This window comes from Ovis aries, chromosome 3 (assembly GCF_016772045.2).
Source record: "Ovis aries strain OAR_USU_Benz2616 breed Rambouillet chromosome 3, ARS-UI_Ramb_v3.0, whole genome shotgun sequence".
NCBI lineage: Eukaryota > Metazoa > Chordata > Mammalia > Artiodactyla > Bovidae > Ovis > Ovis aries.
The window spans coordinates 163,474,648-163,501,854 of record NC_056056.1 but is presented as its reverse complement, the minus strand read 5'-3'; the positions used below and the strand labels follow the sequence as shown (position 1 = coordinate 163,501,854).

General features: G+C 43.0%; 1 protein-coding gene across 1 annotated transcript; it reads left to right on the top strand.

The window, feature by feature from the left end:
• Positions 1-3,904: 3,904 nt before the first annotated feature.
• RPS26 (ribosomal protein S26) lies at positions 3,905-5,773 on the top strand (the record flags this gene model as incomplete). Its single annotated transcript, NM_001009435.1, is given in 3 exon segments — positions 3,905-4,083; positions 4,887-5,017; positions 5,716-5,773. Coding segments are annotated over 3 exon segments (346 nt in total), but the record flags the coding sequence as incomplete, so codon positions are not given.
• Positions 5,774-27,207: the final 21,434 nt, after the last annotated feature.

Here is a 27,207-nt window from a genome sequence, read left to right as displayed (position 1 = left end):
GCAAACACCCTCTTTCAACAACACAAGAAAAGACTCTATACATAGACATCACCAGATGGTCAATACCAAAATCAGATTGATTATATTCTTTGCAGCCAAAGATGGAGAAGCTCTATACAGTCAGCAAAAACAAGAGCTGACTGTGGCTCAGATCATGAACTCCTTATTGCCAAATTCAGATTGAAGTTGAAGAAAGTAGGGAAAAGCACTAGACCATTCAGGTATGACCTAAGTCAAATCCCTTATGATTATATAGTGGAATTGAGAAATAGATTCAGGGGATTAGATCTGATAGACAGAGTGCCTGAAGAACTATGGCAGAGGTTCATGACATTGTACTCCAAGGAAAAAAATGCAAAAAGGCAAAATGGCCGTCTGAGGAGGCCTTACAAATAGCTGTGAAAAGAAGAGAAGCTAAAGGCAAAGGAGAAAAGGAAAGATATAGCCATTTGAATGCAGAGTTCCAAAGAATAGCAAGGAGAGATAAGAAAGCCTTCCTCAAGGATAAGTGCAAAGAAATAGAGGAAAACAATAGAATGGGAAAAATTAGAGATCTCTTCAAGAAAATTAGAGATACCAAGGGAACATTTCATGCAAACATGGGCACAATAAAGGACAGAAATGGTATGGACCTAACAGAAGCTGAAGATATTAAGAGGTAGCAAGAATACACAGAACTATACAAAAAAGATCTTCATGATCCAGATAATGACAATGATGTGATCACTCACCTAGAGCCAAACATCCTGGAATGCGAAGTCAAGTGGTCCTTAGGAAGCATCACTATGAACAAAGCTAGTGGAGGTGATGGAATTTCAGTTGAGCTATTTCAAATCCTAAAAGATGATGCTGTGAAAGTGCTGCACTCAATATGCCAGCAAATTTGGAAAACTCAGCAGTAGCCACAGGACTGGAAATGTCAGTTTTCACTCCAATCCCAAAGAAAGGTGATGTCAAAGAATTTTCAAACTACCACACAATTATACTAATCTCACACGCTAGCAAAGTAATGCTCAAAATTCTCCAATGAAGACTTCAACAGTACATGAACCAAGAACTTCCAGATGTTCAAGCTGGATTTAGAAAAAGCAGAGGAACCAGAGATCAAATTGCCAACATCCACTGGATCATTGAAAAAGCAAGAGAGTTTCAGAAAAACGTCTACTTCTGCTTTATTGACTATGCCAAAGCCTTTGACTGTGTGGATCATCACATACTGTGAAAAATTTTTAAAGAGATGGGAATACCAGACCACCTGACCTGCCTCCTGAGAAATCTGTATGCAGGTCAGGAAGCAACAGTTAGAACTGGACATGGAACAGACTGGTTCCAAATAGGAAAAGGAATACGTCAAGGCTGTATATTGTCACCCTGCTTATTTAGCTTATATGCAGAGTACATCATGAAAAACGTTGGGCTGGAAGAAGCACAAGCTGGAATCAAGATTGCCGGGAGAAATAGCAATAACCTCAGATTTGCAGATGACATCACCCTTATGGCAGAAAGTGAAGAAAAACTAAACAGCCTCCTGATGAAAGTGAAAAAGGAGAGTGAAAAAGCTGGCTTAAAGCTCAACATTCAGAAAACTAAGATCATGACATCTGGTCCCATCACTTCATGGCAAATAGATGGGGAACCAATGGAAACAGTGACAGACTATTTTGGGGGCTCCAAAATCACTGCAGATGGTGACTGCAGCCATGAAATTAAAAGATGCTTGCCCCTTGGAAGAAAAGCTATGACCTACCTAGACAGCATATTAAAAAGCAAGAGACATTACTTTACCAACAAAGGTCCATCTAGTCAAAGCTATGGTTTTTCCAGTAGTCATGTATAGATGTGAGAGTTGGACTATAAAGAAAGCTGAGCACTGAAGAATTGATGTTTTTGAACTGTGGTGTTGGAGAAGACTCTTGAGAGTCCCTTGGACTGCAAGGAGATCCAACCAGTCAGTCCTAAAGGAAATCAGTCCTGAATATTCCTTGGAAGGGCAGATGTTGAAGCTGAAACTCCAATACTTTGGCCACCTGATGTGAAGAACTGACTCATTGGAAAACACCCCAATGCTGGGAAAGATTGAGGGCAGGAGGAGAAGGGGCCAACAGAGGATGAGATGGTTGGATGGCATCACTGACTCAATGGACATGAGTCTGAGTAAACTCCAGGAGTTGGTGATGGACAGGGAGGCCTGGCATGCTTCAGTCCATGGGGTCACAAAGAATCAGACATGACTAAGCGACTGAACTGAACTGTGTGGTTGGCTACCCATGTATAGCCACTGTTGCTCAAGAACTTGGAAAAAACAAAGTATTTTCAGTAGGGGGTCAGATTCATCAGAGAGTGGTGCAATCACCTTGGTGTGGCTTGATCAACACTTATTAAAAGAAAATAAAACATAACAGTGCACCTTATGTTGTAAGGGCATGGTTTCATGAACTTTGTGTTTCACTTTGTGTGTGTGTGTTTCACTTCTCTGTGTGTGTATTTGTATATGTACTGAGTACCAAAGTAAAATATATTTCTACTAGGATTCTGAGTCAAATCGTCATAAGTCACTAGTCCAGGCTATTTCCCCATCCGTTTGTTAGGTAAGAGGCAGCATAGTATAGGGAAGCCAGAACACCTCTTATTAGCACGATGTGACTTTGGCCAACCTCAATTTCAACCTGTCTACACGGTTCTTCAATCTGTAAATTAAGGACAGTAATATAACCTACTTTATAGGTTATAGGCTTGTTGAGGTTTAAATGAGTTAATATTTACACAATGCCTACCACAGCGCCAAGCATTGTGCTAGAAGGTTCCAGAAATTTTTTAAAAAGTGAATGAGAAACAGCCCTAGCACCAACGCACTCGTCCAGGGTTCCTCACTGGGTGGATGGTCGGGCGGGGGCGGGGCTGGGGGGGCGCGGTTTCCTCCATATTCATTGGAAGGTGGTTGTTCAGTCGCTCAGCTGTGTCCGACTCTTTGCGACCCCATGTACTGCACCACGCCAGGCTTCCCTGTCCTTCACTATCTCCCGGAGTTTGTTCAGACTCATGTCCCTTGAGTGGATGATGTATTGAAAGGAGGAATTAAAATGTTTTATTCCCCTCCCACCACGCCCCACCTTGGGTTTCTCAATCTTGCACCAACTGGAATGTCAGAGAAACAGCGTCTCCCAGTGGCGTGGTGCAGACTTCGGTCTAAGTGCTTGGGGCCCATGGCCTGCCAACCTCACACTACAACTCCCACCATGCATCTCTTCCCCTCCGGCCTCTTAATAGGTATGGTAACTTGCGTTCTCGTGGGGCAACTTCCGCGCCTAGCACCGCAAAAACGGATAGCTATAGTGGCCAGAATTACGTCCGGAGCAGGGCGTCGCAAGGTTTGCTGGGAAACATATAACTCTAATTTTCTTCCGCCAGTTGATTAAATAGTCCCATAGTCACCTTGCGCAACGGAAAATAAACACGAAGAGCACCTTCCTACCCTAGATTTAAGTGGGAACACTGAATAATAAAGAAAGTTTGAGTAAAGTGGATTCCTGTTTTGGCGTGCGGCCTGGAGACATCTAGGGGGCGTGAGCGGAGGGATCTCACTCTATATAAGAGAGCCGGCCCCGTAGCCGGATCCTCTCTCGCCTCGGCGCTTCCAAGATGGTGAGTGCTAACGCGTGGGGAATAGCACGGGGCAGGGTGGAGCCTGAGAGGGGCCGATTTTGAGATTGCGGGGAGGGTTGAAAGCTTGGACCGCGGTGGAAGAAAGGAGAGAGGGTATATTTATTCCCGGCTTGGAGGGCTCTACGGAGGGACTGGAGATCTGAGTCGCGCTTTCTTGGGGGTGGCCGGCAAGGAGTGTGGCCGGAAGGGGGCTAAGTCCGGGTAAGTTGCTTCTTCTTAATGGTATTTTCATCCTGACGCAGACCAAGAAAAGAAGGAACAACGGTCGTGCCAAAAAGGGCCGCGGCCACGTGCAGCCTATTCGCTGCACCAACTGTGCCCGATGCGTGCCCAAAGATAAGGCCATTAAGAAGTTCGTCATTCGGAACATCGTAGAGGCGGCAGCCGTCAGGGACATTTCTGAAGCGAGTGTTTTCGACGGTGAGTCCGCAGCGCGATATGTGCGAGTATACTGATATCTAAAACCACCTCCCGCCGCCACCCCCCATCCGTGGGCTCTGTTCTTTGGAGCATCTCCAGCACTTTTTTGCACTGTTAACGGTTGTTGTCGGTAGAGGAGAATGGTGTTTTTGCTGCGTTGTGTGCCCTTTTGAGCCCTGTCTGGACAGAGAGGGTTTTTTTCTTTTTTTGTGGTCTTGCACAGTCTTTGAATCTTATTTTGTGACTGTCTCTGTGGGGGATGAGATTCTAGAAGCACTTTCAGTGCTTATCCTGTATCAAAATTTGGGGAGCGCTGGCTGTAAAGGTGGTAAATATGAAAACCCTTTTGAATTGTTGGCAAACCTGTGGAAAGGAGTCTTTTTAAGAGTGGAAGGAGTCTAGGTGGGTTGATAAGGGTGATTTTTAGAGCGATATGGTGTCTGGTGTCGTCTTGTCGTTTTCTCTTTTTAAGACTTGTTAGATTACTTAGGTAATTGGGGATGGGGACAGAAGTAGGCATTAGGGCTGGCACAATTACTGAAGGAACTGCATTCCATCCTGTTGCATCTGTGGTGTGGATTTAGTCCCTGTGGTGACAGGATGAGTTGGTAGGGGAACATTCGTTTGTGAACTGTGTACCTGTGTTTAGGTATAAACTGAACAGTTGGATTTGGGAGTGAAATCTTGGAGGTATGCCGGACTTCTAAGTGCATTTATTTTTGAGGGTTAGAAGGAACAAGGAAGAACAGGGCAAGGTGGGTACTGTATCTAATATCACAACTGTAATTATTTTTGTTTCATAGCCTACGTGCTTCCCAAGCTGTATGTGAAACTACATTACTGCGTGAGTTGTGCCATTCACAGCAAGGTAGTCAGGAATCGCTCTCGGGAAGCCCGTAAGGACCGAACACCTCCACCCCGATTTAGACCTGCGGTGAGTACCTTAAAGGAGTTATGGAAACTAGAGAGGTAGTTCAGTTTAGTCGCTCAGGCGTGTCTGACTCTTTGCGACCCCATGGACTACAGCGAGACTTCTCCAGTACCACATTTCAAAAGCATGTAGAAAGGCCTTTTGTGCGTTTTTTCTGGCAGTCCAAAATCAGATTATCTTCTAGTAGATAGACAGCTACACCAATTCTTAGTCTTCAGACTCTTGAATCCTTGGAGATAGGACTGTACTTTGCACATTAATCCATTTTTAAACCCATGGGAGAGCCAAGGATAGGCTGTGCCTACCTATAAACATCTCAAGAGACATCCCACAGCAGTTACATGGTCTGGATTTACTACTTGAATCTCGTTTTTATTGAGCAAAACCAGATCTGGGATTTAGTATCTGGGTCATGAAGATCTTTTTTGTTGGGGTAATAGAGGAAAGATAAATGAGGACAAGGAGTAGCAAATTAAGATCTCTGCCTATGGGTGGGGTCAACTAAGTCTGGTAAGATACACGCCTGAAACATTTGCTTTCAAGTTAGTCTGTTTCAGATTGAGTAGTGTCATCTTGCACATGTATCCATGCCTTTATGGACCAGATAATACACTGTTAGTGATGGGAGGGCAGTGGTCGGTTTTTTTGAGAAGGGGACATGTCCACTGATGGTTTTTTAATTCTTTGACTTTGTCTTTCAGGGTGCTGCCCCACGTCCTCCACCAAAGCCCATGTAAGGATCCAAGTCCTTAAAGACTGAAGAAATACTGGTGTCTCTGAAAAGACAATAAAATGGAAATTATACTTTATGTAGCATGTTGAATATATGTTGCCAGATGGAGTGGGGGTTGTGTACATTTGGTCTCCCCAGTTTGCGTAGCTTAGGGGTGGGGGTGAGGAATTAGGGCATCTGTGTTTGATTAATTCAGCCTCGCAAATGGTTTAAGTTGGTGTCTTTAAAATGGGGAGGAAACTAGCAGAGTGAGGAGTGCATCAGGAAGTCACTTAGGCTAAGGTGTGCATTCCTCTTGTGGCAACATGAAGACTTTAATAAACGTCCACAACTTGCATAAGGGGATCTGTATTTAGGTCCTTAACCTCAGGTCAAGTTTACATGCCTACCTTGGTCTGCTGCTAAGCTAATCACCCAGCCTTCATCTTTCTGTGGTACATTGCTTTATGGGGTGACAATGCCCTGAATGCCAGGCATTCGTAGAAATTTGTGGAAGTCCCATACGAGGGGGGTTTTGCAAAAAGTCTGGGAAAAGGCTGTAGTCTGTGTGACAATGGCTCATTTGTCTCAGAAATTAGAGTTCCCAGCTAGCAATACACGGTTGACCCTTTAACAGCATGGGTTTAACTGCAGGGGGTGGGGTGGTTTTGTTTTTAGTAAATACTATGCGATTCACAGTTGGTTGAAACCTTAAGTGTGAAAGTACAGACAGATTCAAAAGACTAACTCTAAAATATATGGATTTTTGAAGAGATGGTGCCCCTAACCAGTGCTTTGTTCAAGGGTCAAATGTACACGTATATTTGAAAAATTTATATGTAAATGTTTGCTAAGGCCTTTGCTGGTTAGGTTATATGATTTTTTTTCCTTAAGCTAAACTAGTAGCTTGGAAGTTTTGATTAAAGTACACATTGTTCTGGGAAACAAGTTTTTGCAATGTTTATATTCAAAGGATATGATAACAAAGAAGGGGTGGAGTGTTTGGAGCATAATGGTGGTCCTATTAATGGGAGAACCTTTAACTAAAGAAACCCAGTTGGAAATTGTTGATCCTGTCTTGTGGTCCGCATACCCATGCATGTGCTGAAACAGCTGTGGCAAGTCCTGGATTTGTTAGAACACTGTAGGTGTGGGTTTCCATCCTGTCGGGAGACTCCCCCCCAGTATCTGTGCTCCTTCATTCCTCTACATTTGTGACTCCCTTAACACCAAGGATAAAACATTGGATAGAAGAAAGTCCCATTCATGGTGAAAACAAATGGTAAACCTGGTGGTCCCAAATCCCAGTTTGCTCAGTAAAACCAGGTTCAAGCAGTAAATCTGGGCCATGTAACTGCTGTGAGATACCTCTTGAGATGTTTATAGGTAGGTACAGCCTATCCTTGGCTCTCCCATGGGTTTAAAAATGGGTTAATGGGCAAAGTACAGTCCTATCTTCAAGGATTCAAGAGCCTGAAGGCTAAGAATTGGTGTAGCTGTCTACTGACTTTTGACTGCCAGAAAAAACTCACAAAAGGACTCCACATGCTTCAGGCTTTAAAATAGCCCCACCCCACCTTCCAATCTACCACCAGTTGCAAAGTTGTGTCTAATGGGCAATAGGATATCTAATGTTCCATCCGTGTTAAAGTTTAAGTCCTATATAGACATCCATAATTTATCTTAGGAAAGAAAGCCACATATATCAGAAGTGGCCCACAGGTCATTTTCAGATGTTTGCACTGCAAAATCAGTGGCCTGTTCTTAAGGTCTTGTGGGCTGACAATTTTAGTAGTTGGTCACAAAAGAGATGATAAAGATCTTTGAGCCCTTACCTCTTACCCCTCACCCCCAGCTTGTTTTAATGGACTATTAGAAGTGGGAGAATTGCAGTCTTACCACCTCACCTCTAACGTTTCTGGTGAAGAGTATTCAAGCCAGGTAGAAGCTTCAGGGTTCTTCAGTCGTTGGTCCAATGTCCACCTGTGAGGTTATTGGATTTCAGGTCAGTTCCCTGTGGTAACCAGGTTTCCTTGAGGTCCTGGACCATCCTTTCCTTCAACCTCAATTCCTGGCTTTTCATTTTTGTTTGCCTATCTCTCAATAACAGCATGTATGGGTACTTTGTTTGAGTCCAAGTTCTCTATTAAAACAGGCATTTGACTGCCTCATGATCAGTGGCTAGACTGCTCCCAATGTAGGAGGCCTGGGTTCAATCCCTGGTTAGGGAACTAGTTCCCACATGCTGCAGCTAGGAGTTTGAAAGTTACAACTAAAAAGATCCTGTGTGTGCAGTGAAGACCTGGCACAGCTAAATAAAATTCTAGTTGATTTAAGAGAGCTGACTTCTTAATGTAAATCTCACCTCATACTTGGAACTAGGAGACCTTGGGTAAGTTCAGTTCAGTTCAGTCGTTCAGTTGTGTCTGACTCTGCGACCCCATGAACCACAGCACTTCAGGCCTCCCTGTCCATCACCAACTCCCGGAGTCTACCCAAACCCATGTCCATTGAGTCAGTGATGCCATCCAGCCATCTCATCGTCTGTCGTCCCCTTCTGCCCCCAATCCTTCCCAGCATTAGGGTCTTATACAGTGAGTCAACTCTTCGCATGAGGTGGCCAAAGTATTGGAGTTTAAGCCTCAAAATCAGTCCTTCCAATGAACACCCAGGACTGATCTTTAGGATGGACTGGTTGGATCTTGCAGTCCAAGGGACTCTTGAGAGTATTCTCCAACACCACACTGGGTGAGTTACCTAACCTCTGTCTTCAATTTTCTAATCTTCAGGAAAGTCATTCCTATATCAGTATTTTGATGTGGCTTAAGTGATACAAAATGATCTTTTATTCAAGAAATATTGAGAACCTACTATGTGCCAACATTTCTAAATGCTAAAGACATAAGTGGTGACCAAGACCCTGGTCTCAGAGCATTACATTTTAGTTGGGGAGGAGTGTGAGGGTGTTTAGGCCTGAGGAAGGGCTATAGTTTTATATAAGATGGCCTAGTAAGGTTGATAGATAACAATTAGAAAAAGTGAAAGAGAAGCCATTTACATAAATGGAGAAATAGCTCTCTGGCAGAGATAATAACAACTACCAATGCCCGGAGGCAAGAGTATCCCTCGGTTCAATTCAGTCACAGTCGTGTCTGATCCTTTGCAACCCCATGGACTGCATGGCACCAGGCTTCCCTGTCCATCACCAACTCCCGGAGAAATTCATGTCCATCGAGTTGGTGATGCAGTCTAACCATCTCATCCTCTTGTCGTGCTCTTCTCCCACCTTCATTTCCCAGCATCAGGGTCTTTTCCAATGAGTCAGCTCTTCGCATCAGGTGGCCAAAGTATTAGAACTTCAGCTTCAGCATCAGTCCTTCCAATGAATATTCAGGACTGATTTCCTTAAGGATTGACTGGTTGGATCTCCTTGCAGTCCAAGGGACACTCAAAAGTCGTCTCCAACACCACAGTTCAAAAACATCAGTTCTTCAGCGCTCAGTTTTCTTTATGGTCCAATGCTCACATCCATACATGACTGCTGGAAAAACCATAGCTTTGACTAGACGGACCTTTATTAGCACCTGGCATGTCACAAAAAGCAAAGCAGTCAGTGGCTGAATTCCAGTGCACTGGGCGAAAGTGGTTCAGGTCTAAAATCCTTTATTTGAAATCCTTGAAAACTTACTTGCATTGGAATTACTTTTTGATTTTAGAACGGTAATACAGACCATACACTATTTAATAGATATCATTCTCAAAGTGACGTGAAAGTGTTAGTTGCTCAGTCGTGTCCGACTCTGCAACCCCATGGACTGTAGCCCCCAGGCTCCTCTGTCCTTGGCATTCTCCAGGCAAGAATATTGGAGTGGGATCCTTTAAGGGATCTTCCCAACACAGGGATAGAACCCAGGTCTCCTGCATAGCAGACTGAGCCACCATGGAAACCCAAAGTGATCTGGGGCAGCACCGAACAGTAGGGTTGCTGCTGCTGCTACGTCGCTCAGTCGTGTTCGACTCTGTGCAACCCCATAGATGGCAGCCACTAGGCTCCCCCGTCCCTGGGATTCTCCAGGCAAGAACACTAGAGTGGGTTGCCATGTCCTTCTCCAATGCATGGAAGTGAAAAGGGAAAGTGAAGTCGCTCAGTCGCTCACTCTTAGTGACCACATGGACTGCAGCCCACCAGGCTCCTCCATCCATGGGATTTTCCAGGCAAGAGTACTGGAGTGGGGTGCCATTGCCTTCTCCGAGGGTTTCTGCAGTAAAATACAAAAATGGTCATGTTAAGTAGAAAAAAGGAAGACTATATTTCATGCCAGGTTTTGCTGCCATGAGTTAAAAAAATCTTGAGTTTTAGAGCTGTTTTGTTTTTTCAGTTGCAAACAAGGGATTGTGTAACTGGTACACAAAGTTAAGAGAAGACAGGTCCAGAGGACGTCCCTGGTGGTCCAGTGGTTAAGAATCCACCTTACAGTGCAGGGGACACAAGTTCAATTTCTGATCCAGGAACTAAGATCCCATGGGCGATGCTGAGGGGCAACTAAACCCCAAAGCTACAACTTCTGAGCCCAAGTGCTCTGCAGTCCACATGCCACAATGAAGATACTGTGTGCTGCAACAAAGACCTAACGCGGCCAGCAGATAGACAAATACTAAAAAATATAATAAAAGACAGGTCCAGATCACATGGGGCCTCTTAGGCCCTGGCAGACTCTGGACTCTACTCAAAGTCTGATAGTAAACAGTGAGATATCACTTCACACTACTAAGACAGCTATAATAATAATAATAAAGTGCTGGTGATAGTGTGGTGAAACTGGAACCTTTACACACTTCTGATAAAAATGTAAAATGGTGTAACCACTTTGGAAAACAATCTGGTAGTTTCCTAAAAAAATTCAATGGGGAGTTACCATATCACCCAGCATTCCATGTACCCAAAAGAACATGAAACTTACATGTATCCACACAAAGACTTGTACATGAATGTTCAGAACAGCATGATAGCCGAAAAATAGGAAAAAATGTCCATCAACTGCTGACTGTATAAATAGATCGATAAAGACAGAAAATAGATAAGGGATAGGAAGGTGGAGGAAAGGGGACCAGTTGTTAAATGGTATGGGATTTCTTTTAGAGGTAATGAAAATATTCTGAAATTGCGGTACAGTTGCACAGTTCTGTGAACCTATTAAAAACTACTGAGTTGCACATTTTATGTGGGTGATGTGAATTAGTGTGGCACATGAATTACGGCTCAATAAAGCTATTACAAAAATATATCACACAAAAACTGTGATAGTAATCTATTGGAGAATTTTTTTTTTCTATTGGAGAATTTTGAGCAGAGCAGTGACATGATCTGACTGATCTAGTCAGTTCATAAAAAATACTAGCTATTCTTTTTCTTTTTTTTCTTCCAGTTTTTTTGAAATATAATTAACATACAACACGGTATGAGTTTAAGGGGTATAGCATAACGATTTGACTTAACATAAATCAGAAATCACTACCACAATAGTGAACACTGTCTCATTTAAATACAAAATTAAAGAAATATTTTTTTCCCTGTGATGAGAACTCTTAGGATTTACTCTCTTAACATCTTTCATATATAACATACAGCAATGTTAATTATATTTATCATGTACATTACATCCCTAGTACTTATCTATCTTATAACTGGAAATTTGTGCCTGTGACCACCTTCATCCAATCCCCCCTCCCCTCATGCCCAGCTATCCTTCTTCTGATAATTTTGTTTGGTTGGTTTGGGGCCATGCTGCACAGCATGTGGGATCTTATTAATAGTTCCCCCGCAAGGGATCATCCCTGTGTGCACCCTGCAGTGGAAGCATGGAGTCTTAACCACTGGACCACCAGGGAAGTCCCTCTGATTCTTTTTCTTATATTATAGGTACCTCTGGAGGCGAGATGAGTTTCTCCCAAACGTCAGGCATTTTTGTACCTCTTGCTATTTCTGGTGTAGATATACAGTCATTTTCTTTAAATTGACTCACTTTTCATATATGCTTATTATTATTTGCTGCAAAAAGCTTTATTGTTTCCATTTGGTCATATGTTTATTATTAAAGAAAAAAATTGTATCAGTATTCCTCCTGGAAAACTAACAACTCTTAGAAGGTAATTTTTAAACTCTATAGTGTTTAAATTTGGGGTCCACCGGGGACTTCTTTGGTGGTCCAGTGGTCAAGAATCCGACTGCCAATGCAGAACATGGGTTTGATCCATGGTCCGGGAAATAGGATCCCACATGCCACCAGGCAACTAAGCCTCAGTATTGTATACTGAGGCTGAGAGCCCTAGAGCCTGTGCTCCACAACAAGAGAGCCCACTGCAACTCAACAGCAACAAAGAGCCTGTGCACCACAACACAGGGCAGTCAAAAATAAATAATTTTTAAAAGGGTTCATCACTAATTTTTATCACCAAAATGGTACAAGAAACTGGTAGCATCCCAAGAATGTCCCTGGGAAGTGCTTCACAAAGTTGGGGGCAATGTCTAGATGGTCAGTCATATTGCCCGACATACAGCAGGAGCTCAACATTGGTGGATGAATAAATATGCTTGACCAGTGGAAAAGTCAGGGGCTAATGAAATAATTTCCCTTGTAGAATCACCCCTACCATTTAAATACAATGCACAGCATGATTCAGAGTGCCTGGGATTAGGTCTGGAAATTTGCAAATTAACAGCATTCCCCCAAAATTCTGACACAATTGGTTTGCAGACCACACTTTGAAAAATATTAAAGAATTGTTCTAGAGAAAGAAGAAGACTATGCGTGATTGATTTGCTCTAGTTTGAGAATATAAACATGGAAATCATGGTGCTCTTTCAGTCATGGCTGATTGGTGGATGGAGGAGTCCAAGATCAACCGAGAGAAAAGGAAAGCCAAAAAGGAACTGATTGGGAAAAATAAGAGTGACTGAGGGACTCAGAGTCTTGAGCAAAAGGACAAATTCAGAAGTTATGGTATAGGGGAAGTGGCTGGGTCCCCCTTCACAACTAGTTATAATGCAAAAAGTAAGGAATTCAAAAAGTGCAAAAGCATACAGGGTGAAAATAACTTAAATACCCCCAGCTATACAGGAGATAAACTTTTATAGCTTGTTTCCTGAATAAATAGATATACTACAAGCAAATACAGGGCTTCCCAGGTGGCATCACAGTAAAGAACCTGCCTGCCAAAGCAGGAGATACAAGAGACGCAGGTTTGATTCCTGGATTGGGAAGATCCTCTGAAGGAAGACCTGGCAACCCACTCCAGGATTCTTCCTGGAGAATCCCATGGACAGAGGAGCCTGGCGGACTACTGTCCATAGGATCACAAAGAGTCGGGTGTGACTAAAGTGACTTAGCATGCAGCACACAAGCAAATACATATATTTACACATTGTGTGAGTGTGCTCAGTTGCTCAGTCATATCAGACTCTTTCTGCCCCTATGGACTGTAGCCCTCCAGGCTCCTCTGTCCATGGGATTCTCCAGGCAAGAATACTAGAGTGGGTTGCCATTTCCTCCTCCAGGGGATCTGCCTGACCCAGTGATCAAGCTCACGTCTGTGTCTCCTTCATTGGCAGGTGGATTCTTTACCAATAAGCCACCTGGGAAGCCCAGACACATGGTGGCACACTATATACTGCAGGGGAAGAAAATTGGGACTTCCCTGGTGGTCCAGTGGTTAGGGCTCTGCACTTTCACGGCAGGGGAATGGGTTCCCTCCCCTGTCAGGGAATTAAGATCCTGCAAGCTGTGCAACACAGCAGTAAATACAAAATATTGAAAATATTTATCTTTTTTTGTCCCTGACTAGGCACTGAACCCTCAGAAGTGAAAGTGCTGAGTCCTAACCACTAGAAAGCAACATGCCACTCTCTGAAATGATGCTTTTGAACTGTGATATTGGAGAAGATTCTTGAGAGTCCGTTGGACTGCAAGGAAATCAAACCTAGTCAGATTGTGCAAGCTGGGATTTCCCTGGTTGTCCAGCAGCTAAGACTCCACGTTCCCAGGGTAGGAGACTGGATTGTGGCTCAGCAGTAAAGAATCTGCCTGCCAAACAGGAGACGTGGGTTTGAGCCCCCAGTTGGGAAGATCCCCTGGAGAAGGAAATGGTAACCCACTCCAGTATTCTTGCCTGGAGAATTACATGGGCAGAGAAGCCTGGCAGGTTACAGCCCATGGGGTCTCAAAAGAGTTGGAGAGGACATAGCAACTAAACAACAACAGCAACAGTTAACTAGATCCCATGTGCTAAAACTAAAAATCTCTCATGCTGCAACGAAGATGGAAGATCCCTCATGCCACAACTGAGACCTGGTGCAGTTGAATAAATGAATACGTAAAAAGATCCTGCAACTGGGGCTGTGGGGGCAGGAAGCAGAGAGTTGCCATTATTGGTCAAGAGTCCCTTTGGGAGAACCAGGTTTCCTTTAGAGCAGATGGTGAAGGGTGTTAAAGTTGGGGGTTTTTACTGATAATGAACCCTGAGGTCTAGAGGGCCATGAAAATGTTTCAGGAGATGAAGAAAAAAAATGGGATCAGAAATGACTGCATGGGCATTTGAACCTGGGAGATGCCTGAAGGGTGACCTGAAGTCCTAGGCTCCTTATGGTGACCTCACTGCCCATGAACAAGGATGAGGGCCACGGTACAGTGAGTCTTGGTACTATGACTCCTGGCAGACATTATGGCTCACAAGCCCCACATGCAGTGGGGCACTGAGTCCCAGCTCACCTGTCTACGGGGACCCAGACAAATGCTTTTGTCTCCTGCATCGCAGGTGGATTCTTTACCCACTGAGCCACCAGGGAAGCCCCTGAACCTTCATACATTCATTTAAAAATAGTAGTAGCTGTATAGCACAGGAAACTCTAGTCAGTGCTCTGTGGTGACCTAAATGGGAAGGCAATCCAGAAGAGGGATATAGGTTTATGTATAGCTGATTCACTTTGCTGTGCAGTAGAAACTCTGGAGGAGGGCATGGGAACCCACTTCAGTATTCTTGCTTGGAAAATCCCATGGACAGGTGAGCCTGGCAGGCTATCGTCCTTGGGGTTGCAAAAGAGCCGGACACGACTGACTGTATTCACAGGAGAAACTGACTCAACATTGTAGAGCAACTATACTGCAATAAAAATTTAAAAAATAAATAAAAAATAAAAATGGTAGTAGCTATTCCACAGGACTGTTTTGAGAATAAAATAATATATGCAAGGGACTTTGCATAAAACCTGCTAGGTAATGTAGCATTACAAATAGTGGTACTTATTATTCCTGGCCCAGTCTTCAGCTTTGCATGTTTTTAAAACTCAGATTTTATATATTTATTTACTGAGTCAACTTAAAAAAATAAATTTCTGTATTTATTTATGTATTTTTGTCTGTGCTAGTTCTTCATTGCTCCGCAGGCTTTTCTCTAGGTTCGGAGATGGGGGCTCCCATCTAGCTGTGGTGTGGGGGCTCCTCGTTGCCATGGTTTCTCTTGTTGCAGCTTCCAGGCTCTAGGGCACAGGCTTAATAATTGTGGTGCAAGGGCTTAGTTGTTCTGAGGCATGTGGGATCTTCTCAGAACCAGGGATTGAACCTGTATACCTGGCATTGGCAGGCGGATTCTTTACCACTGAGCCACCAAGGAAGCCCAAAAAACTCAATTTAAAAAATAGCTTTATTGGGAGCTTCCCTGGCAGTCTAGTGGTTCCCCTACAGGGGCCACAAGTTCAGTCCCTGGTCTGGAAACTAAAATCCCGCAAGGCAGGAGGCATGGCCAAAAAAAAAGCTTTATTGAAGGTAATTGATATACAATAAATTATAGATATTTAAAGTGTACTATTGGAAAAATTTTGACATATGTGTTCCTATGAAACCATCACAATACTCAGGATAATGAACATATAGGTCACCCCAAAAGTTTCTTCCTCCTTTGTAATCTCACTATCCTGTAACTCCCAGTACCACACCCAGCCAATCACTAATCTACTTTTTGTCACTATATATTGGTTTGCATTTTTTAGAATTTTATATCAATGAAATCCTACAGTAGATACTTCTTTGCCTTGGCTTTTTTTTCCACTCAATTATTTTGAGATTCTTCACTATTGCATATATCAGTGGTTGTTTCATTTTTATTCCTGAGTAGGATTTCATTTTATAAATATCCCAGTTTGTTTATCCATTCACCTGCTGATGGGCATTTGTGTGTGTTTCTAATTCTTGACTACTATAAATAAAGCTGTTACAAACATTTATGTACAGTTTGTGTGGACATATGTTTTTATTTCTCGGTATGAATACCTAGGAATGGAAGCAGTGAATGAGTCACACTGTAGGTATATACTTAACTTTTTAAAAAACTGCCAAATTGTTTTCCAAAAGTGATTGTATCATTTTACATTCCTACCAGCAGTGTATGAGAGTCCCCGTTTCTTGACATTCTCTTCAATACTTGGCTGTCTTTTTAATTTTAGAAATTCTAACAGATGTTTAATGATGTCTCATTGTAGTTTTAATCTGTTTTTCCATAAAGACTTTTTTGTTTTTCCATAATAACTAATGATGTTGAGCATCTTTTCATGTGCTTATTTGCCAGATATATATCTTTTTTTCCTTGTGATGAGAACTCTTAGGATTTACTCTTAACTTTTTTTTTTTCTGTAATAAAGGAAATGTATTGGTTCACTCAGTTGAAAACTCTAGATGGGACTTGACTGGTGGTCAGCAGGTAAGAATTGGCCTGCCTAGGGAGGGGAGGAACATTCCATCTCTGGTCCAGGCGCTAAGATCCCATGTGCCCCAGAGTAACTAACCTGGAGAGCCACAACTACTGAGTCCTCAGGCCCAAAAGCTCTGCTGGGCAACAAGAGAAACCACGGAAATGAGAAGGCCATGCAGCTTAACTAGAGAAAGCCCTAGGGCAGCAACGAAGAGCCTGGCCCACAGTGAAGACCCAGGGCAGCCAAAAATAAAAGATAAACTAATGAATTAATTAAAAAACTGTTAAGCTACATACTGTATACTATACTTCTAGTACTTATTTATCTTATAACTTGAAATTTGTAACTTTTTACCCCGTTTCTCCAATTCCTCCCACCCCCCCATGCTGGTAACACAAATCTAATCTTTTTCTGAGTCTTTTTCTTTGTTTTTAAAGTATAATTGACCTACAACACGATATTAGTTCTTGATGCACAATGTAATAATTTGATATTTTATACCACAGATTGCCTGTCTTTTTCTATTACTGAGTTTTTCAAGTCCCTTAACCTGAATGCAAATCATTTATCAAATATACAATGTGCATATTTTTTCTTCCACTTATCCTTTCATTGTTTGAACAGTGTCTTCTAAAAGCAGAGGTGGTTAATTTTATTAATCAAGTTTGTTTTCTTTTATGGATCCTGCTTTTGGTATTGAATCTAAGATATTTTCCTTGCTCAGTGTCACAAAGCTTTTCTCCTGGAAGCTTTGTACATGCAGGTTTTACATCAGGTCTGTGATGCATTTAATTAATTATTTAAAAATTTTTGGCTGTACCCTGTGGCATGTGGGATGCGGGATCTTTAGTTCCCTGCCCAGGGACCAAACACATGCCCCTCACAGTGGAAGCACTGAGTTGAGTCTTAACCATTGGACCACGAGGCAAGTCCTTGTGATGCATTTAAATTAATTTTTGTATCCAGTAGGAGGTAAATATTGAAATTTTTTTTTTTGCTTAATGATATTCCATTGTTCCAGCACTTTGTTTTTATTTATTTAGTTAATAATTTTATTTATTTATTTTTGGCTTTGATGGGTCTTCGTTGAGATACTCAGCCTTCCCATTGCAGTGACCTCTCTTGTCGTGGAGCACCAGCTCTAGGGTGAGGGCTTCAGTAGTTGTGGCAGTGTGGGCAAAGTAACTGCAGTTCCTGGGCTCTAGAGCACAGGCTCAATAGTTGTGGCATACAGGCTTAGTTGGAGGATTGAGCCTGCGTCTCCTGCATTGGCAGGCAGATTCTTCACCACTGAGCCACCAGGGAAGCCCATGTTAAATTGATTCATTTCTTTTTGGCAGCACTTGGTCTCCCGCACTGTGTGTGAGCTTTCTCTAGTTGCGGTGATCCGGGACTACACCCTGTCGCGGTGCTCAGACCTCTCACTGTGGTGGCTTCTCTTGTTACAGAGTGCAGGCTCTAGGATTCCCAGGATTCAGTAGTTGGGGCACATGTGCTTAGTTGCCCGGAGGCACGTGGGACCTTCCTGGACTAAATATCGAACCCGTCCGTGTTCCCTGCATTTGCAGGTGGATTCTTTACCACTGAGCCACCAGGGAAGTCTTCCCAGCGCTATTTGTTGAAAAGACTACCCTTTCTTGAATTCCCTTTGCACTTTTCTCAAAAATCACTTGACTGTATATTTGGAGGACTATTTCTGGACTCGTTTCTGTCCCATTGATCTACTTGTCTCTTTATTCCAACATCACATTATCTTGATCACTGAGCCTTCATAGTAAGTGGTCCCTTAGGTTGCACTCCTGGTTAATGCCTTCTCATTCTTGACCCTCAGCCAAGACCACATACTCTTAGAAGCCGTCTCTGACGCCTCCAAAGAGGTGGCTGCTCCTGTTCTGCTCTCCCATTGCACCTGCCCCAGCGTTGGTCTCCCTGTAAGGTTACTGATGGTTTGTCTCCCTTTCCAGGCCGATTGTTAGCTCTTTGAGGGCACTACCTCTAGGGGTCCCAGGAGCGCAGTTTGAAAAATATTTCGGAAAAAGTAAAAAACAAAGCAAACCACCCCACACAGGTGCTATAATTGCAGAATAGCTCCAAAAGCAAAGAAAGTGACACTGTTGAAACCAAACTGTTGGCTTTTAGGAAGCATCATCATGCAACCACATGATGGGAATAATTCCTCTACTGATGTTAAGAAGGAGATTGAGAGTGCAAATATAAGATGCAAAAACGCTGGCATTAAAAGCTGAATGTAGATAAGCTGAGGACCCTTATGTTATTCATCTACAGTGGCCACTGAGGACAGGGGCTTAGAATTCTGCTGCCCAAATCCTCTGAGGTCTTTCCCTCCAGGCCTCTCTGTTCCGTCGGTGCGGCATTCAGCCTGGGTGCCACTAGGCCCTCGTGCTGTTGCCTTCCAACTCAGCATAGTCCAAACGGACCTTACCTTCTGTATGAAGGGCATCGTTTTCTGCTTACTCCTGCTCTCTTTTTTTCTGATTATTAAACACAATAAAAAGGCCCAGATTTATTCTTTGTTTAGCTGTCTTCTAAAGTGAAGGTGCCAATCTGTGTATGTATTTCCAATAACACCTATCCCTAACAAAAGAATCGACATCAGTTATCTCTGTGAGTCAGTCCCTCCAGGCGAGTGGGTTAACTCAGGAGACCAAGTAAAAAACAGGATTGTTTAATCAGCACAGGATCAGGGCTGAAGAAGTAAATTGCCCCTCTCTCCTCTAGGGACAATTTTATCTAGAGAAGATCATTTCAGTATAAACACAATACCCCCTCCTTCTATAAGAAGGATGCATTCCTACCAACCTTTTTAAATTGTCATTAAAAAAAATGGGACTGCCATGTTGGTTCAGTGGTTAAGGGCTTCCCTTGTGGCTCAGCTGGTAAAGAATCTGCCTGCAATGTAGGAGACCTGGGTTCAATCCCTGAGTTGGGAAGAGCCCCTGGAGAAAGGAAAGGTTACCCACTCCAGTATTCTGGCCTGGAGAATTCCATGGGCTGTATAATCCATGGGGTCGCAAACAGCTGGACACGACTAAGCAACTTTCACTTTCAGTGGTTAAGAATCCACCTGCCAATGCAGGGGACAAGAGTTCAATCCCTGCTCTAGGACGATTTCACATGCCACAGGGCAACTAAACCTGTGAACAACTACTGAGTCTGCCTGTTCTAGACCCTGAGCTCTGCAACAAGAGAAGCCCTCCCTCCCCCACAATGAGAAGTTCCTGCACCACAACTAGAGAGAGACACCCACTCACTGCAACTAGAGAAAGCACTCTCGCAGCAATGAAGTCCCAGTGCAGCCAAAAAATCAACAAAAACAAATTTGCAAAAAAAAATTTTTAACACACTTGCTATGTTTGTACATGGAACAGTTCTAGAAGGATTTTCAAGAAACTGCTGTGGTTGCCTCCAGGCTGTGGACCCTGGTCTAACCATTACCGCCTCTCACCTACATTACGGTGGTATAATGTTGAAGTCACATAGGAAGGCTCCAGGTTGTCGACTGTTGTGTTAGTTCCCATGGTTGTTGTAACTAATTACCATAAAGTCAATGGCTTAAAACAGCATAGATTTATTATCTCATAGTTCTAAATGTCAGAAGTCTGAAATGAGTCATACAGAGCTAAAATCAAGATAGCAGCAGAATAATATCGCTCAATGTAGAATCTAAAGAAATGAGACAAATGAACCTATTAACAAAGCAGAAATGCAGTCACAGACGTAAAACACAAGCTTACGATTACTGGGGAGAATGGAAGAGGAGGGATAAATCGGCAGACTGGGATTGACACATACACACTGCTATATGTAAAATAGATAACTGATAAGGACCTACTGTATAGCACAGGGAATTCTACTCAATACTGTACAGTGGCCTATATGGAAAAAGACTCTGAAAAAGAGTTGATGTATGTATTATAGATTCACTTTGCTGTACAGCAAAAACTAATGCAATGTTGTAAATCAATTATACTCTAATAAAAAATTGATTTAAAAGATTTAAAAGTGGAATTCCATGGTGGTCCAGTGGTTAGGATTCCAGACGTTCACTGTCAGGAGCTCAGGTTTGACTCCTGGTCAGAAATCTAAGATTCCACAAGCTTTGTGGTACGGCCATAAAAAGGAAAAAAAAAAAAAAAGACAGCAGTAGAGCTGAGTTCCTTCTAGAGGCTCATGGAGAATCCACTTTCTTCCCTTTTCCAGTTTCGACAGGCTATCTGCATTCCTTGGCTGTGTGGCCTCTTCTTCCCTCTTCAGGGTCAGCACCATAGCATCTTCAGATTTCCCTGACAGTCGTACCTCCCTCTTGTAAAGATCCTTGTAATCTCATTGGGCCAACCCAGATAAAGCAGGATAATTTTCCAGTCTCAAGATTCTTAACTTCATCACATCTTCAAAGTCTCTTTTACCATGTAAGGTAACATATTCACAGCCTTCATTGATTAGGATCTGGACATCTTTGGGGGTCATTAATCAGACTACAACAACCGAAAGTATCTATCCTAGTTTAGTCACCCTAACTCAAGCATTGCTTCCACCCTGAAACCTTCTCAGACCCCGCCCCTGAAGAAACAGGTCAGTCAGTCAGTTCAGTTGCTCAGTCATGTCCAGCTCTTTGCCACTCCATGGACTGCAGCATGCCAGGCTTCTCTCTATCACCAACTCCCGGAGCTTGCTCAAACTCATGTTCATCAAGTTGGTGATGTCATCCAACCATCTTATCCTCTGTCATCCCCTTCTCCTCCTGCCTTCAATTTTTCCCAGCATCAGGGTCTTTTCCAAAGAGTCAGTTCTTCCCATCAGGTGGTCAAAGTATTGGTGTTTCAGCTTCAGCATCAGTCCTTCCAATGAACACTCAGGACTGATCTCCTTTAGGATTGACTGGTTGGATCTCCTTGCAGTCCAAGGGACTCTCAAGAGTCTTCTCCAACACCACAATACAAAAGCATCAATTCTTCAGTGCTCAGCTTTCTTTACAGTCCAACTCTCACATCCTTACATGACCACTGGAAAAACCATAGCTTTGACTAAGATGGACCTTTGTTGGCAAAGTAATGTCTCTGCTTTTTAATATACTGTCTAGGTTGGTCATGGCTTTTCTTCTAAGGAGCAAGCATCTTTTAATTTCACAGCTGCAGTCACCATCTGCAGTGATTTTGGAGCCCCCCAAAATAAAGTTTGTCACTGTTTCCCCATCTATTTGCCATGAAGTGATGGGACCAGATGCCATGATCTTAGTTTTCTGAATGTTGAGTTTTAAGCCAACTTTTTCACTCTCCTCTTTCACTTTTATCAAGAGGCTCTTTAGTTCTTCACTTTCTGCCATAAGAGTGGTGTCATCTGCATATTTGAGGTTATTATATTTTTCCCAGAAATCTTGATTCCAGCTTGTGCTTCATCCAGCCCAGAATTTCACATGATGTATTCTGCATGTAAGTTAAATAAGCAAGGTGACAATATATAGCCTTGACACTCTCCTTCCCAATTTGGAACCAGTCTGTTGTTCCATGTCCAGTTGTAACTGTTGCTTCTTGACCTGCATACAGATTTCTCAGGAGGCAGATCAGGTGATCTGGTATTCCCATTTCTTTAAGAATTTTTCACAGTTTGCTGTGATTCACACAGTCAAAAGCTTTGGCGTAGTCAATAAAACAGAAATAGATGCTTTTCTGGAACTCTCTTGCTTTTTCGATGATCCAGTGGATGTTGGCAATTTGATCTCTGGTTCCTCTGCCTTTTCTAAATCCAGCTTGAACATCTGGAAGTTCTTGGTTCACGTACTGTTGAAGCCTTGATTGGAGAATTTTGAGCATTACTTTACTAGCATGTGAGATGAGTGGAATTGTGTGGTAGTTTGAACATTCTTTGGCATCGCCTTTCTTTGGGATTGGAGTGAAAACTGACATTTTCCAGTCCTGTGGCCACTGCTGAGTTTTCCAAATTTGCTGGCATATTGAGTGCAGCACTTTAACAGCATCATCTTTTAGGATTTGAAATAGCTCAACTGAAATTCCATCACCTCCACTAGCTTTGTTCATAGTGATGCTTCCTAAGGACAACTTGACTTCGCATTCCAGGATGTCTGGCTCTAAGTGAGTGATCACACCATCGTCATTATCTGGGTCATGAAGATCTTTTTTGTATAGTTCTTCTGTGCATTCTTGCCACCTCTTAATATCTTCAGCTTCTGTTAGGTCCATACCATTTCTGTCCTTTATTGTGCCCATGTTTGCATGAAATGTTCCCTTGGTATCTCTAATTTTCTTGAAGACATCTCTAGTCTTCCCATTCTATTGTTTTCCTCTATTTCTTTGCACTGATCACTGAGGAAGGCTTTCTTATGTCTCCTTGCTATGGAACTCTGCATTCAAATGGCTATATCTTTCCTTTTCTCTTTTGCCTTTAGCTTCTCTTCTTTCACAGCTATTTGTAAAGATTCCTCAGACAGGCATTTTGCCTTTTTGCATTTCTTCTTCTTGGGGATGGTCTTGATCCCTGCCTCCTGTACGATGTCATGAACTTTCATCCATAGTTCTTCAGGCACTCTATCAGATCTAATCCCTTGAATCTATTGTCACTTCCACTGTATAATCATAAGGGATTTGATTTAGGTCATACCTAATGGTATTCCCTACTTTCTTCAATTTTAGTCTGAATTTGGCAATAGGGAGTTCATGATCTGAGCCACAGTCAGCTCCTGGTCTTGTTTTTGCTGATTATATAGACCTTCTCCATCTTTGGCTGCAATAAATATATATATATATATATATATATATATTCTTATGTATATATAAGAATATTACCAATCTGATTTTGGTATTGACTATCTGGTGATGTCCATGTATAGAGTCATCTCTTGTGTTGTTGGAAGAGCGTGTTTGCTATGACCAGTGTGTTCTGTTGGCAAAACTCTATTAGCCTTTGCCCTGCTTCATTTTGTACTGCAAGGCCAAATTTGCCTGTTACTCCAGGTGTTTCTTGACTTCCTACTTTTGCATTCCAGTCGTCTATGGTGAAAAGGACATCTTTTTTGGGTGTTAATTGTAGAAGGTCTTGTAGGTCTTCATAGAACCATTTAGCTTCTTTAGCATTACTGGTTGGGGTATAGACTTGGATTACTGTGATACTGAATGGTTTGCCTTGAAAATGAACAGAGATCATTCTGTCATTTTGAGACTGCACCCAAGTACTGCATTTCGGATTATTGTTGACTGTGAGGGTTACTCCATTTCTTCTAAGGGATTCTTGCCCACAGTAGTAGATAAAATGGTCATCTGAGTTAAATTCACCCATTCCAGTCCATTTTAGTTCGCTGATTCCTAAAATATTGATGTTCACTCTTGCCATCTCCTGTTGATCACTTCCAATTTACCTTGATTCATGGACCTAACATTCCAGGTTCCTAAGTAATATTCTTCTTTACTGCATCGGACTTTACTTCCATCACCAGTCACATCCACAACTGGGTGTTGTTTTCACTTTGGCTCCATCCCTTCATTCTTTCTGGAGTTATTTCTCCACTCTTCTTCAGTAGTTTATTGGGCACCTGCCAACCTGGGGAGTTCATCTTTCAGTGTCATATCTTTTGCCTTTTCATACTCTTCATGGGGTTCTACCCTGAAACCTTCTCAGACCCTGTCCCCTGCAGAAACAGATAACCAGTCCTATTTTACCTGCATGTACTCTGTAACAGCACTGACAGCACTTAATAGAAAGTAATGGATCTATTAGGCTTCCCTGGTAGCTCAGTTGGTAAAGAATCTGCCTGCAATGCAGGACACTGGTTCAATTCCTGGGTCAGGAAGATCCCCTGGAGAAGGGATAGGCTACCCACTCCAGTATTCTTGGGTTTCTCTTGTGGTTTAGTTGGTAAAGAATCCACCTGCAGTGCAGGAGACACAGAAGACCAGTGTTCAATCCCTGGGTTGGGAAGATCCCTGGAGAAGGGAATGACAACCCACTCAAGTATTCTTATCTGGAGAATCCCATGGACAGAGGAGCCTGGTGGGCTACAGTTCATAGGGTTGCATAAAGTCAGACAATACTGAAGCAACTTAGCACACAGCATCAGCTTATACACTTGCAGTTCACTGTGTGTCAGTTATACGTCAATAAAGTTGTTTAAAAATAGCAATGAGTGGAATCAAATGAAATGAAATGTTTATTTAAAAATGAATCATTATTAGGACTTCCCTGGTGATCCAGTGGTTGAGACTCTGCGCTCCCAATGCAAGGAGCCAGGGTTCCATCCCTGCTCAAGGAACTAGATCCCACATGCTGCAACTAAAGATTCTGCGTGCTGCGACTAAGACCTGGTGGAGCCAAATAAAATTAAATAAATAAATATTTTTTTTAAAAAGGACTCTGTGCTCCCAATGCAGGGAACACGGGTTTTATCCCTAGTCAGGGAACTAGGTTCCCACTAGCCAAATGTTATGGCCAAAGAAAGAAAAAGAAACCATGAGCCAAGTATTTTATATCTTCCTATCTGTTTTAATATTTTTCATTTTCTCTTGAATTCTTTTATTTTAAAATTTTACCTTTTTTCCTTCTTTCTAAAAGACATTATTCATGTGTTTATCTGCTTGACTTCCATCCCCATACTTTTTCTTTGGCAGCACTGTGCGGCTTGCAGGATCTTAGCTCCCTGAGCAGGATTGAATCTGAGTTCCCTATGTCGGAAGGCAGATTCTTAACCCCTGGACAACCAGGGAAGTCCCTGAGTGTCTTTATTCTTTTAGTAATCTTGTATAGGATTTAAGCTGATACTTTCTGTTGCTCATTTTTACCAGAATTTAATTTTCTGAAGGATTTGTTCAGATAGCTTTCCGATCTAGACAATGCTTTTTTGTTTGTTGCTTTGAGTAGTATTCAAATATACAGTCAGAGAAGGCAATTGTACCCCACTCCAGTACTCTTGCCTGCAAAATCCCAGGGATGGAGGAGCCTGGTAGGCTGCAGTCCATGGGGTCGCGAAGAGTCAGACACAACTGAGCGACTTCACTTTCACTTTTCCTTTCATGCATTGGAGAAGGAAATGGCAACCCACTCCAGTGTTCTTGCCTGGAGAATCCCAAGGACGGGGGGAGCCTGGTGGGCTGCCGTCTATGGGATCGCACAGAGTCGGACACGACTGAAGCGACTTAGCAGCAGCAGCAGCAAATATTCAGTGGCTTACTCTCAGATGTTCCGCTTTGACCCCCCACCCCAATTTTCTCCAGACCTTCTCTTCCTTTGTCTCTGTTGACCCTGTCCTCAATTTTGATTCCTCTCTCAGCAGTCTTTCTTCAGTATAGGACCTACCCCAAAAGGAAGCCCTGATGGTCAGTTTGGAGAGTTCAAAGGGATGCTGATGCTAAGTCATTTCACTTGTGTCCGACTCTGTGGACCCTATGGACTACAGCACCAGGCTCCTCTGTCCATGGGATTCTCCAGGCAAGAACACTGGAGTGGGTTGCCATGCCCTCCTCCAGGGGATCTTCCCCACCTAGGGATCAAACATGTATCTCTTAGTCTCCTGCACTGGCAGATGGGTTCTTTACCACTAGGCCACCTGGGAAGCCCATGAATAACAATACTTAATATGAGAATTACCCTGAACTCCAGATTCCTGGGTCAGGAAGATCCACTGGAGAAGGGATAGGCTACTCACTCCAGTATTCTTGGGCTTCCCTTGTGGCTCAGCTGGTAAAGAAACTGCATGCAATGCAGGAGACCTGGTTTGATCCCTGGGTTGGGAAGATCCCCTGGAGAACGGAAATACTATTGACTCCAGTATTCTGCCTGGAGAAAAGTCCATGGGGTCGCAAAGAGTCAGACACGACTGAGCGACTTTTCACTTCAGTTCAGTTCAGTTCAGTTCAGTCGCTCAGTCGTGTCCAACTCTTTGCGACTCCATGAATCGCAGCGTGCCAGGCCTCCCTGTCCATCACCAACTCCCAGAGTTCACTCAGACTCACGTCCATCGAGTCAGTGATGCCATCCAGCCATCTCATCCTCGGTCGCCCCCTTCTCCTCCTGCCCCCAAATCCCTCCCAGCATCAGAGTCTTTTCCAATGAATCAACTCTTCACATGAGGTGACCAAAGTACTGGAGTTTCAGCTTTAGCATCATTCCTTCCAAAGAAATCCCAGGGCTGATCTCCTTCAGAATGGACTGGTTGGATCTCCTTGCAGTCCAAGGGACTCTCAAGAGTCTTCTCCAACACCACAGTTCAAAAGCATCAATTCTTGGGCACTCAGCCTTCTTCACAGTCCAACTCTCACATCCATACATGACTACTGGAAAAACCATAGCCTTGACTCGACGGACCTTAGTCGGCAAAGTAATGTCTCTGCTTTTGAATAAGCTATCTAGGTTGGTCATAACTTTTCTTCCAAGAAGTAAGCGTCTTTTAATTTCATGGCTGCAATCACCATCTGCAGTGATTTTGGAGCCCCCCAAAATAAAGTCTGACAGTTTCCACTGTTCTTACTAAATGTGCGGGCCCTTGCCTTTATCCACCACTGGGGGGCGCAAAACTTCTCTCAGTTGCAACCGCAGTTGTCAAGACTGGCCTGCCAGGCTTTCTATTTGGAGCTCCTCCTGTTCTGGTACTTCTCTGACACTCAGGTTGTTTCCTCTGCTCCATAGACACCCGTAACAAGCAGGTCTGGTGATTTCTGGTGGTCATTCTCACTGCTTGTATTTGGGGTTTGTGGGGATACCTTGTTGTAATTGCTG